Here is a 14070-nt window from a genome sequence, read left to right on the forward strand (position 1 = left end):
TGTCAGTGGTGACAGAGATTGCTCCAAGGAGGTGACAGTGAATAGAGAGTTCACTGCAAACACTTCCAAAGGGCATACAGCTCAAAAGTCTCTTCCAAAACCCGAAGGCTCCAGCTTCTGACATTGGAAAGTGAACAGCTGTGAAATGGTAGCTTTTATACCACTTCTGCAGCTGTCAACTAGCCAAAGCAATCATCATAGACAGTCCCGTGAAATCGAGGAAGACTTGCTTCCACTCTAAAAGTGAGTTCTCAGGTGACTGAAGTCTAATACGGAAATTACAGTCTCTGTCACAGCTGGGACAGATAGTCGTTGGAGGAAAGGGTGGGTGGGGAGTCTGGTTTGCCGCACACTCCTTCCTGCATTCTGCATGCTCTCGGTGATGAGACTCAAGATGCTCAGCACCTTCCCAGATGCTCTTCCTCCACTTCGGGGGTCTTTGGCCAGGGACTCCCAGGTGTCGGTGGGGATGTCGCACTTTATCAGCAAGGCTTTGAGGGTGTCCTTGTAATGTTTCCTCTGCCCACCTGCAGTGGAGAGTCACTGAGAACCCGACATACTTGCCTGGCATGTTCCCCGAGGGACAGCAAACCAGTCAAAAGGTTGGTCATTTTGTAAGTGCCTGACTTTAAGCCTCCTAACTAGCATTTAAGTACCTTGTAATGATGTTAATTACCTGTCCCGCTGCTTGCTGTCGGGTCTGCGATATGAACACTGATCTGATTGGTCAGAAACTCACACGGAGGTGGGTTCAGTGCGGAATCCTGACCCGCTGTCAATCACAGCCTCCAAACACGCACTCGCAGGGCTGGGGAGATTCCGGCCCGTGTCTCTCGCACTGTCTCTCTGTCTGTCTCTGATGCTTAGTCTCAATATCTCTCTCACTCTCTGTCTGTCGATCTCACAGTCTGTGTCTGTCTCTCTTGGGTGCAGGGGCGGGTGGGGGGTGGTAGTAGTGAGGTGGGAAGTAGGGCTGCTGGGTACAAACTCTGCCTGAAAGTTGAGGCTCAAGAACGCCTGATATTGAGCTCTGGCCTTATGTCCACCAAACCAGTGAGGCCTGCAGAGTAGACAAAGATGGTGCTGCTGCTTGTGCCACAGATGTCCTCGGGTAAGTGAGGGTCTGAAGATGAGGGTCAAGAAATGTTGGTTGGCTTGGGTGGGGATGCGGGGGAGGGTAGGTCTGAAATGGTATGTTTTATGAAGTGACCTTGGGGCAACCAAGCTGTTCTTCAAAGTGTTGCGGGGCAGGAATTCGACCCCTCGGACCCCCACACTGGATATACAGTCTCCCACCAGCTGGATATTCAGTGGGTGATGCCTCTGCACTGTAGAAGGAAGACTTACCCCTGGTCCAATCCTGCAAGCAGATACAATACAGGCGGGTATTCTAGCCCAGTGCGTTTAATGATAATTAATAGCAATGATACATTGGGGGAACAACGCAGTATCTCCCAGCAATCGCTCTTCCCACACAGTAACAACTGGACTGAGTCAACTCTATCCTAACTGCTCCGTCCCCTCCCCAGGAGTGGGCGGGGCTACAATCTCCCACCCCAGGAGTGGGCGGGGCTACAATCCCCCTCCCCAGGAGTAGGCGGGGCTACAGTCCCCCTTCCCAGAAGTGGGTGGGGCTACAGTCTCGCTTCCCAGGAGTGGGCGGGGCTACAATCTCCCACCCCAGGAGTGGGCGGGGCTACAATCCCCTTCCCAGGAGTAGGCGGGGCTACAGTCCCCCACCCCAGAAGTGGGTGGGGCTACAGTCTCCCTCCCCAGGAGTGGGCGGGGCTACAGTCTCCCTCCCCAGGGGTGGGCGGGGCCAAAACTCCCCCTCCCCGGGAGTGGGTGGGGCCACAATCACCCTCCCCAGAAGTGGGCGGGGCTACAATCCCCCTCCACAGGAATAGGCAGAGCTGCAATTCCCCTCCCCAGGAGTGGGCGGGGCTACAATCCCCCTCCCCTCAGGCTGTGTGGACCATGTAACTACAATCCCTCAGTTATAGAGAGTAACCTGATTAACAGCGCTGCTTCATCTCAACATGCCCCCATACACTGCCATCAGTGGGCTAATTAGTCAATGAACATAAGAACATAAGAAATAGGAGCAGGAGTAGACCATACGGCCCCTCGCGCCTGCTCCACCATTCAATAAGATCATGGCTGATCTGATCATGGACTCAGGTCCACTTTCCTGCCTGCTCCCCGAAACCCTTTAATCCCTTATCATTTAAGAAACTGTCTATTTCTATCTTAAATTTATTCTATGTTCCAGCTTCCACAGCTCTCTGAGGCAGCAAATTCCACAGATTTACAACCCTCTGTGAGAAGAAATTCCTCCTCATCTCTGTTTTAAATGGGTGGCCCCTTATTCTAAGATCACGCCCATAGTTCTAGTCTCCCCCATCACTGGAAACAACCTCTCTGCATCCACCTTGTCAAGCCTCCTCATAATCTTATACGTTTCGCTAAGATCACCTCATTCTTCTGAATTCCAATGAGTAGAGGCCCAACCTACTCAACCTTTCATCATAAGTCAACCCCCTCATCCCCGGAATCAACCGAGTGAACCTTCTCTGAACTGCCTCCAAAGCAAGTATATCCTTTCGTAAATACGGAAACCAAAACTGCACGCAGTATTCCAAGTTTGGCCTCACCAATACCCTGTACAGCTGTAGCAAGACTTCCCTGCTTTTATACTCCATCCCCTTTGTAATAAAGGCCAAGATACCATTGGCCTTCCTGATCACTTGCTGTACCTGCATACTAACCTTTTGTGTTTCATGCACAAGTACCCCCAGGGTCCCGCTGTACTGCGGCACTTTGTAATCTTTCTCCATTTAAATAATAACTTGCTCTTTGATTTTTTTCTGCCAAAGTGCATGACCTCACACTTTCCAACATTATACTCCATCTGCCAAATTTTTGCCCATTCACTTAGCCTGTCTATGTCCTTTTGCAGAATTTTTGTGTCCTCCTCACACATTGCTTTTTCTCCCATCTTTGTATCATCAGCAAACTTGGCTACGTATACACTCAGTCCCTTCTTCCAAGTCGTTAATATAGATTGAAAATAATTGGGGTCCCAGCACTGATTCCTGCTTGTCAGTTAGTGGCTCTTTACTAACTAGTTAATGTTAATTACTCAATAGTTGTTAACTAATTACTTAATGGATCTTTACTAACTAGTTAATGACAATTAGTGATTATTAACTAACTAGTTACCATTCACTAGTTGCTAGTAATTTGTTGATGGCTCTAGCTAATTAGGCACAATTAATTCATCATTGTTAACTAACTAGTTTGTGTTTCTTTACTAACTAGTTAATGGTAATTAATTAATTGTTGTTAACTAACTAGTTAATAGTTCTTTACTAACTGGTTAATAATTAGTTAATGGTTGTTAAGTAACTAGTTAATGGTAATTTGGTAATGGTTATTCTCTTTCTCTTCAACCAGATAAAACGTGCTGCCCTGCCCCAGCCAAGCTCAGTGACGAAGAAGGTGGTGGTTGCCTTGTACGATTACAACATGATGAATCCCGATGACCTGCCACTTCGGAAAGATGAAGAATACTTTGTGTTAGATGACCTGGATCAACACTGGTGGAAGGCTAGAGACATTCGCGGGTAAACCTGGAATCATGGTCTCAGTGTCACAAGCATTGTGTTTGGCTGGAGCCCAGACTCCCTCTGCAGGAGGGGAACAGGCGCTGGAAGAACGGGAAATCTGGCTTGGGCCCACATGTGCCAGACCCACAGCACTTCAGAGTACCTGGGCCAAAGTGGAGCCAAGCATGACTGACTATTTGTGTAGACAGGGCTGCATTGGGAGCACCGTCTGCCTTCTGGAGTGAGTCGGAGGACCACGAGAGATGGAGCTTTTAGCAAGGAATTTTACCCTTTATTTATTCTCCGCCTGTTTTATATTTTACAGTGTTGACCTCTGGTTTTATCTCAAACTTTTACTGGAAGAATTTTATTTTTTCTCCTCTTGAGCTTGTAATGTTTACCTGGAGCTGGAAATAGACAAATCATCTGAGTGTGTGTGGTGTATGAGGTGAGTGTGAGCGTGTCTGCATGTGTGAGTGCGCGCGTGAGAGTGCGCGCGTAAGGGTGTGCGCGCGTGAGGGTGTGTGTGTGTGTGTGCGCGAGAGAGAGAATGTGCGCGAGTGAATTTGTTTTTATGCATATTGTTCAGTATGCAAAGATTGGGTTCAGTGTGCTACAGATGATGGGGTTACTTTCCACCCTTGTCCCTGGGCCTGTGATCTGGGGAAGTGGTTGGAATGAGGATGCAGTGGGTAAGCATTCTGTGTGTGTGCAGTGTGCTCCGACAGATACCCGCCCGGGCTCAGCAAGTGCTGGGTGGGTAGATAAACGATCGGGAATGGCTGACCGGACTCTCTCATTCACTCTGCAGGCAAGAAGGTTTCATCCCCAGTAACTACGTGGTGGAATCCGTCAACAAGATCGAAACATATGAGTAAGTAACGCAGCAGAGAGAGTCGCGGGATGTTGGGGAGAGCCTTGTCTCGGTGAAGGCTGTGCAGGGGGGAAATCCTGCCAGGCGCTGGTGCGAAGCCATCCCTCGGGCTTACCATCGAGTGCAGGTACCTTGGTCTGTCAGTAACTCGGGCACAATTCCTTGCTCACCCACTCTGCACCCCACCCCACCATGACCCCAGTGAGTACACATTCACAGCAGGCCACGAGGAGGATTCTCGGCGGGCAGTGGGAGCCCATCCCAAGAAGATACAGGAAGAAACAAAGAAAGAACTGATATTTCTATAGCGCCTTTCACGATCACAGGATGTCCCAAAACACTTCACAGACAATGAAGTACTTTTTGAAGTGTAGTCACTGTTGTAATGTAATGTAGTCGATGCAACAACCATTTTGCACACAGCAAGCTCCCAGAAACAGCACTGTGATAATGACCAGATAATCTGTTTTACTGATGTTGATTATAGGATTAATATTGGCCAGGATATTAGCCCGTAGATGACTCCCCGGCTCTTCTTCCAATAGAGCCATGGGATCTTTTTTGTCCACCTGAGAGCAGACGGGGCCTTGGTTTAACATTTAATCCGATAGATAGCACTCCCTCAGTACTGCCCCTCCGACAGTGCGGTGCTCCCTCAGTACTGCCCCTCCGACAGTGCGGCGCTTCCTCAGTACTGCCCCTCCAACAGTGCGGCGCTTCCTCAGTACTGCCTCTCCGACAGTGCGGCGCTCCCTCAGTACTGCCCCTCCGACAGTGCAGCGCTCCCTCAGTACCGCCCCTCCGACAGTGCAGCACTCCCTCAGTACCGCCCCTCCGACAGTGCAGCACTCCCTCAGTACCGCCCCTCCGACAGTGCAGCACTCCCTCAGTATGGCCCTTGAGTGTCAGCCTGTATTCCGTGCTCGTGTTTCTGGAGTGGGGCTTGAACCCATGACTGTCTGACCAAGATGCGAGTGAGCTACCCACTGTGCCACGGCTGACACAGCTTCTGCACCAGGAGTAAGCCCTGAGGATAGGCCCAAGTCAGATAGGCGAGGAGAGGTCCTCGCTGGCGATACTTGTACTCCCTTCCCACACACCTCATACTCCCCGAGGAACAATTAGGCAACAAATAAATAAGAAGAAATTCAAGCGAGCTGCAGCAGATTATCACATGACCAAGAATACTCACTGCTCCCTATGCCTTGTGTTCACACAGATGGTACAGTAAAGACATCACGAGGAGTAAAGCAGAGCAGCTTCTGAAACAGGAGGTAACCATGATTATTTACCTTTCACCTTCAAAATACTTTGGGCTAGGCTTTCCATTATTGTGCAGATTGCCCAAAAATGGGCGTTATTTCCAGTGTTGGCGTTTATTATGGGTTTTGAGATCGCCGGATTATCGCCCATTTTCAAAACCCCAACTTCCCACTTTATAAAATGGGTGTTACCACGAGTGATGTTAAATGGGCGTTAACGGTAAATTTTTTGCACTTCTGCCGTAAAATGTCGGTGTCCATAGCAACGCCATGGCAATGGTCGTTTCCCGCGATTCAGGAGGTCAGGGGTCATCAATACATGCACAGAAGAGGAGAGAGAGAGAGGGAGCAGAGAGGAATTGAAAGCATGTGTGGGTGTGGTGTGTGGTTGTTTGGCTGTTGTGGGAGGTAGGAAAGAGATTTACCAGCAGCAAAAAGAATTGAGAGCACAAATAACGTTGTTTGCACGGAGATTTGGGAAAAAAAATATAATTAAAATGGAAAGCATGCAGGAGGTGACACAGCACGATGTGAAGGGTGAGGGCACTGGCGAAAGCAGTGAGATGGGAGAGGAGCTCGAAGTGGGAAGATGAAAACGAGCTCAGAGATTCTCTGACGAGGCAAATGCCTCCCTCCTGCAGGAGGTGGAGTCACGCTGGTGTCAATTTACCCGGGGTGGGCGTGGGAAGCCCACCCCGAAGGTGTACCAGAAGATTTGAGTCGAGATAGCCAAGGTGATCTCGTTGGCGATGCATGTGGTGCGTGAGGGCAACCTGTGCCGAAAGTGATGGAACGACCTTGTCGGATCCGCCAGAGTAAGTATTACATTTATTTATATTTACTTATATACTTATATAATTTGAATTGTAAGTGTAATGATTGATTAAAATCAGATGTGATGTCTTGCACTTATACCGGGAATATTTTGCTCAAAGCCTGCGGTGACAGTGTATCTTTAGGTAAATAATAATTTTCATAATAAACATGATTATATCTGTTGGTTATGTGTTGTATCAGTCTCTGTGGCAGTATCTAGCAAGGATCTCATGCAATGATCTCATGCCATGTCGTGCTGTTGTTATCTTTTACAGAAGAAGCTTTCCAAGGGCTGAGCAGAGGCGAACGGGTGGGGGGGTCGAGCTCACCGACATCGAGGAGCGGGTGCTGGCATGAGTGGGGACCCACCCCCGGTCGGCCACACAAGCAGCAGCAGAACCTGATGTGATGCCACGTGAGTAAAGTATACACCATTGTGTGATGTAAAGTCAATAGATGTCACACCCACTGATATCTGAACAATAATATATGATAGATGAATGATAAAAGTGTTCACTAAATAATGATGGCCTCATGAGAATCATTGCAATGCAGAATTTGGTGATGGCCATGAAATGTGATGTCTGTGATGTTGATAGCGGTGATGCTTTTGTCGTGCATATGCTGTGTGTAGCGCTGGACTCACCTTATGACCCTAGCAGTCCCTTCTCTAATAACCTCATTTGTGTTTTGCAGCTCAGCCAGAAGCGCGGCCCCAGGCAAGGCCACAGAGGCCAGAAGGTGGGGGCACAGGAGCGGACTCACCGGGGGATCATCAGTCTGGTGCTGAGGAGCCCCAATTCTCACCCGTGGATCTGCTGGGTGCATTCTCCACGGATGACAGTGCCGACTTTGAGGAGCCTGCATCGACAAGCTCCATTAGCCATTCGACACCGATGACATCTCGACCTCATATGTCCATCCCACATCCACCATGGAGGGAGTGGGCACAAGCACCTTGCCTCAGGGCACCCGAAGTGTCTCCATGATGGTGCCGACCCCGCGGAATTTGGTTCAACGCAGCAGGACTGCTCCACAAGTGGCAGATCTGAGCGGGGACATGGTACACTTGTCCAGGAGGAGTGTTGAAATAGGTCAGCAGATCCTCCAGACAATAGGGGGCATATCCCACCAGCTGGCCAGCATGTCCGCCACCTTACCGGAGTACGTGCCGTGGATGGCGGAGGCCCTGGAGCTGATAGCCAGGAACACTGGTGGCAGAGGCCTCCCAGTGGTCCTGGAGCGTGGCACTGCACCCCAAGGTGCCCCACCCCCATTGCCAACGACACATGAGAACCAGGAGGAAGATCTTGCTTCTGGCCCGGAGGACGTTCCCACCTCGGGACTGTCCTCTCCCATAACCCACCAACCAGCGGATCTGCCGTCATCCCCCCCAATGAAGCATCGCCTGAGGAGCTCTTCGGCAAGGCGACTTGGAGTCTGCAGGGGAAGGGGTAAAGGTGGTGAGGAGAAGCGGGAGCGGGGGGGGGGGGAGTGAGGTGCATGGCTGCAGGTGTTCTATTGGTCACAGTATTTTAATGTTGTTGCTGCTATTTTGTTGGGAGGTAAAGGGGGGAGGGGGAACCTTGTTTCTTTCCATTTGTGTTCGATGTTTGTAAAGTTTTGTTGGAAATGTGAAAAATTTAATGAATTATATAAATGTCATCACGTTGTTGTGGGGTGGGGTGTTTTTTTACAGTTATAGTTATGATTTTATACAAATGTTCTCATTAAATGTTTTTTATTTCACATAACCTTGTTGCGCATTGTCTCAGATAAAACCGCTTCTCCCTATAAGTGCGTGGGGTGTAAGTTTTCAGTCTGCCACTTAAGAAGACTGGGCACATAATGCTCTTCAACATCCCTCCTGTCATCTGTAGTCTCCAGCATGTGTGTAGTCATCGAGAATTGACATGCCCCATTGCACTCACAATCAGTATTATACCTCTTGTTCACAAACAATAAATTTACCGACTAAAACACCTAAAATAAATTCAAATCGTCCACAGTATGATAAAATATTTGTTCAGATGGTCACATCACCTTAAAAGAACTGCACAGTATACCAAAGCTCCCCAGAACCTGAAGCAGCCTTTTATATGAACCGACCTCCGATTTACAAAATGGCGTCCATACCGCTGGGTCTCGTTCAGGTGGGAGCAACTTTTTCTCAGCGGATTTTTCGGCGAGCGATATTTTCGGCGATATGTGGGTGAGGTGCCGAAAGTTACGTCAGCGATATTATGGGCATTAGTTTGTCCCATTCTGGTCTTTACAGCAAAAAAAAATGGGTGAGCAGTATTATTAAATCTCGGCGTTAAGTACATGCCAAAAGTAACGCTGCGCAATAAGTGATTAATACATGGGCGTTAGTTTCCATTTTGTTGCTAAATGGCCGATATCTGGGCGTTAAGTGGGCGGTATCGATGCAAAACTAATGGAAAGTCGAGCCCAGTGTGTCAGCAGTGTTAAAGTGTTAATATTGTTCACTCATAGGTCAGCAGTTGCCAAATCAACACGGCCCATCAAACACTCCCAGGGCAGGTACAGCACGGGTTAGATACAGAGTAAAGCTCCCTCTACACTGTCCCATCAAACACTCCCAGGGCAGGTACACCACGGGGTTAGATACAGAGTAAAGCTCCCTCTACACTGTCCCATCCAACACTCCCAGGGCAGGTACAACACGAGTTAAATACAGAGTAAAGCTCCCTCTACACTGTCCCATCAAACACTCCCAGGGCAGGTACAGCACGGGTTAGATACAGAGTAAAGCTCCCTCTACACTGTCCCATCAAACACTCCCAGGGCAGGTACACCACGGGGTTAGATACAGAGTAAAGCTCCCTCTACACTGTCCCATCAAACACACCCAGGGCAGGTGCAGCACGGGTTAGATACAGAGTAAAGCTCCCTCTACACTGTCCCATCAAGCACTCCCAGGGCAGGTGCAGCACGGGTTAGATACAGAGTAAAGCTCCCTCTACACTGTCCCATCAAACACTCCCAGGACAGGTACAGCACGGGTTAGATACAGAGTAAAGCTCCCTCTACACTGTCCCATCAAACACTCCCAGGGCAGGTACAGCACTGGTTAGATACAGAGTAAAGCTCCCTCTACACTGTCCCATCAAACACTCCCAGGGCAGGTACACCACGGGGTTAGATACAGAGTAAAGCTCCCTCTACACTGTCCCATCCAACACTCCCAGGGCAGGTACAACACGAGTTAAATACAGAGTAAAGCTCCCTCTACACTGTCCCATCAAACACTCCCAGGGCAGGTACAGCACGGGTTAGATACAGAGTAAAGCTCCCTCTACACTGTCCCATCAAACACTCCCAGGGCAGGTACACCACGGGGTTAGATACAGAGTAAAGCTCCCTCTACACTGTCCCATCAAACACACCCAGGGCAGGTGCAGCACGGGTTAGATACAGAGTAAAGCTCCCTCTACACTGTCCCATCAAGCACTCCCAGGGCAGGTGCAGCACGGGTTAGATACAGAGTAAAGCTCCCTCTACACTGTCCCATCAAACACTCCCAGGGCAGGCACAGCATGGGGTTAAATACAGAGTAAAACTGTCCAGGGCACCAATTGTTGAAGATTTCCCTACTCTATGAATATAGTTTTCCGTTACCTGCAGTGATGTGACCTTTGTTTGTAACTGACAGCCTGTAAGGATCTCAGTCTGTCATGCAGTACATTGTGTGAATTGCTGGCACAGGGAGCTCAGTGTTTGGAATGTGTTGCCCTGGGGCCCAGACTGGAGCTGGTTGGGCGTGTGGGCCCGCTCCATGGGAGCTGGTTGGGAGTGTGGGCCTGCTCCGTGGGAGTTGGTTGGAGACTGTGTGGCCTTGTTGCTCCCGTGAGTCTCTGCTCACTCTTTATCTCCTGAGCCTGGGCTGGCTTCCGATCACCCAATCCCTCGAGCGATGCTCTTGTGTCCTTACTGTAGCAGTGAGTCACCCCAGCAAACACTAAATTCCTGTCTTTTAAAAAAAATAATGGCTTTGTTTTTAACCTTAATCTGTGAGATGTTGAGGCTCTTGGGTCTTGTGTGCGATTGTTTAACCCCTGATTGCAGTAATCTGTGTTTCTTCCCTAGGGTAAGGAAGGCGCGTTCCTGCTCAGGGACTCGAGTCAGGCTGGGAAATACACAATGTCTGTCTTCAGTAAAGCACCAGGGTAGGTCGAACTCCACTGCTTAATTGTTCAATAACATAACAGACTTCAGACAGAACACTGGCCACAAGCCCAGTGCAGTAACATTGGATCAAAGGGATTGCTGAAGGTAAAAAGACTCAGGTTCCGATCGATCACCTCCCATCCTGGCAGTCACATGATGGGCAACCAATCACGGCCATCAATCTCTATCAATGAGTCTACATCAGACCCAGACATGAGGCAAGGAAACTCCAGTGGTGAAGGTCCAAAGTCATCTGTTCCTCCCACACACATTACACTCACCACACGCTCGGTCCTAAATTGCTCATATACTGGATCCCAAATGTTATTTTCTGAAATTTATCTGACTTACATTTGAATGAATCAACACTAACTGCTCCCACCGTCTCCCTGGGGAACCTGTTCCACAGATTGACCACTCACTCACTGAAATATCCACAGATTGGTTTTGAATTTACCCCCTTCAATCGCAGGCCGTGTCCTCTGGTTCTACTGTTCTAGACACGGTGAGACAGCTTGTCATGGTCGGCAAACTCCAATCCCTCGAGAATGCTAAAAACACCAATCACATCACCCCTCAATCTTCTCTCTTCTAGTGAGAAAATGGCCATCCTCTGAGATTGATAACATTTCAGCAACGTGACTCTCTTCAGATGCTGAAACTTGGCCATTCCCTTTCGAAACCTGCTGCAGTTTCCTGTTGTCCCACCCGCACTCACACTTCATTCCATGAGCTGATGGTGAACCGTGAAATTGTTGCTAAAGCAGTTCGCCCTGAATCACTTCGAATTCATTCCCCAGATGTGGCCATTGCTGGCAAGGCTGACACTTATTGCCCATCTGCTGTCCTGCGAAGGTGATGCTGGACTTACTTTGATATCACTGAGTGGCTCGCTAAACCAAATCAGTCACCCAGGTTGGTTTGGGACTGGAGTCACGTTTAGGTCAGACCGGGCAAGGACAGTTGAGTGTGGGGGTGGGGGAGGGGGGCTGCGTGTGGGGGCGTGGGGTGGGGGAGGGGGACTGAGTGTGGGTAGGGGGGCTGAGTGGGGGGGAGATGGGGGGGGGGTGGTGGGAGGTGTCATGTATGTAACCACAATGTAACACCACTATATTACTGTACACACTCAACCGAGATGCACACCTTGACCACAAGGGGTAAACGTGTGGGAGACTGCCCATACCTGATCACCCAGGTATATAAAGGGAGGTCCCACGCAGGGTCAGGTTTATCTTGAATCCTGTGAATAAAGAGTCAAGGTCACAGAGTGATCTTGTCCCCAGAATGTGCCTCGTGTGGTTTCATGCTGTAGAGTAAGGACTTTACATTGGCGACGAGAAACGGGATTTCACGACCCACGAGAATGGCCACCGGTAGCACAGAGGAACGGTACTGCGTTGGGGAAGACTGGGACAATTTTGTCGAGAGGCTTCAGCAAAGCTTCGTTACGAAAGAATGACTGGGAGATGCAGCGGCCGACAAGCGAAGGGCTCATCTTTTGACCAGCTACGGACCAAAGACTTACGTGGTCATGAAGGACTTACTAACACCCGAAAAGCCGGCTGACAAAACTTTTGAGGAACTTAGCAAATTGATTGGGGAGCACCTCAAACTGGCGAGCAACTTACATATTGCCCGACACAGATTTTACACCCACCGACGTTATGAAGGGCAGAGCATACCGGACTTTGTAGCGGACCTCTGGCGTTTGGCCAGCCTCTGTAAGTTCACAGACGCCTGCAGGGGGGAGATGCTAAGGGACTTCTTCATCGAGGGCATCGGTCATGCGGGAATCTTCCACAAATTAATTGAGACCAAGGATTTGACTTGGAAGCGGTGGCGTTGATGGCTCAAACTTTCATGGCACGGGAGGAAGAGACGAAAATAATATACGCGCGCAATTCTGCCCCCAATACGGCGCTGGATCAGGGAGTCAATATCATCAATGCGACTCAGAGCCCCGCAGGCAGGCTGGGGCAATCCGACACTCCCCAGGCAGCAATAGACCCCAGAGTAGGACTTCAACAGAGACAATGGCAGGCTGAACGGACATTCACGCCATCACAGTGGACAATGCGGCCCGGGATGGGGCCATTGACACCCACTAATAGGGTACTCAAGAGCAGTCAAAGGGACAGCCAGCACAGAATGCCTGACCATAGTCCCTTTGTCCTCAACAATGGAATCTTTAACTCATGTTGGAGGTGTGGGGAAAAACACTCAGCTAGATCTTGCAGATTTCAATAGTTTGTCTGCAGGAACTGCAATCTCAGTGGCCACTTAGCTCGAATGTGCAGGAAGTCTGCAACCAGACTAATATATGAGGCGGAAGAGGGTTCTGTGAGGCAGGATGATTTTTGGGACAAATCGATGGATGCCGAGGTTCAGCGGGTCCATGTGGCGAATATTCACAGTTCAAACACCAAAACGCCACCAATGATGATGAGGGTTTTATTAAACGGTATCCCAGTGCACATGGAGCTGGACACGGGGGGCCACCCAGTCACTCATGGGCGTTCAGCAATTTAAGAAGCTATGGCCACATTAGCACGTATTCAGACACAATTACGGACTTACACTAAAGAAATCATTCCGGTGCTAGGCAGTGCAATGTTGGCTGTCACACACAATGGGTTAGTGAATCGGCTGCCGCTCTGGATTGTCCCGGGCAATGGTCCCGCACTGTTGGGGAGGAGCTGGTTAGCCGAGATGAACTGAAAATGGGGGATGTTCACGCAATGTCATCTGTGGAGCGAAGTTCGTGCTCACAAGTCCTACAACAATTCGATTCACTATTCCAACCTGGCGTTGGGACTTTCAGAGGCACTAAAGTAGTGATACACATCACCCCGGACGCCAGGCCAGTGCACCATCAAGTCAGAGCGGTGTCGTATGTGATGCAGGAAAAAATCGAGAGCGAATTGGACCGGCTGTTGAGAGAGGGCATCATCTCGCCCCTTGAATTCAGCGACTGGGAAAGCCCCATCGTTCCCGTCCTAAAAGCGGATGGCTCTGTCAGGATCTGTGGCGACTACAAGGCCACCATCAATCAGGTGTCCCTACAAGATCAATACCCGCTCCCGAGAGCGGAGGACCTTTTCGCCACACTGGCAGGCGGCAAGCTGTTCACCAATTGGACCTCACTTCAGCCTATATGACCCAGGAACTGGCCGACGAATCTAAACTACTGACCACCATCACCACACACAAGGGACTGTTCGTTTACAACAGGTGCCTGTTTGGCATTCGATCAGCGGTCGCGATTTTTCAACGAAACATGGAAAGCCTGCTCAAATCCATTCCTGGAACGATCGTATTC

General features: G+C 49.7%; 1 protein-coding gene across 1 annotated transcript in view; it reads left to right on the forward strand.

Annotated features, from left to right (window-relative positions):
* The window catches only part of btk (Bruton agammaglobulinemia tyrosine kinase), a 246947-nt gene that overhangs the window by 86518 nt on the left and 146359 nt on the right, over positions 1-14070 (forward strand). Inside the window, exons 7-10 of the mRNA XM_070882169.1 lie at positions 3457-3626; positions 4420-4482; positions 5702-5756; positions 10671-10750. Coding sequence (XP_070738270.1) covers positions 3457-3626; positions 4420-4482; positions 5702-5756; positions 10671-10750 — 368 coding nt within the window. The remainder of the gene's footprint in view (positions 1-3456; positions 3627-4419; positions 4483-5701; positions 5757-10670; positions 10751-14070) is intronic.

Source organism: Pristiophorus japonicus, chromosome 6 (genome assembly GCF_044704955.1).
Source record: "Pristiophorus japonicus isolate sPriJap1 chromosome 6, sPriJap1.hap1, whole genome shotgun sequence".
NCBI lineage: Eukaryota > Metazoa > Chordata > Chondrichthyes > Pristiophoridae > Pristiophorus > Pristiophorus japonicus.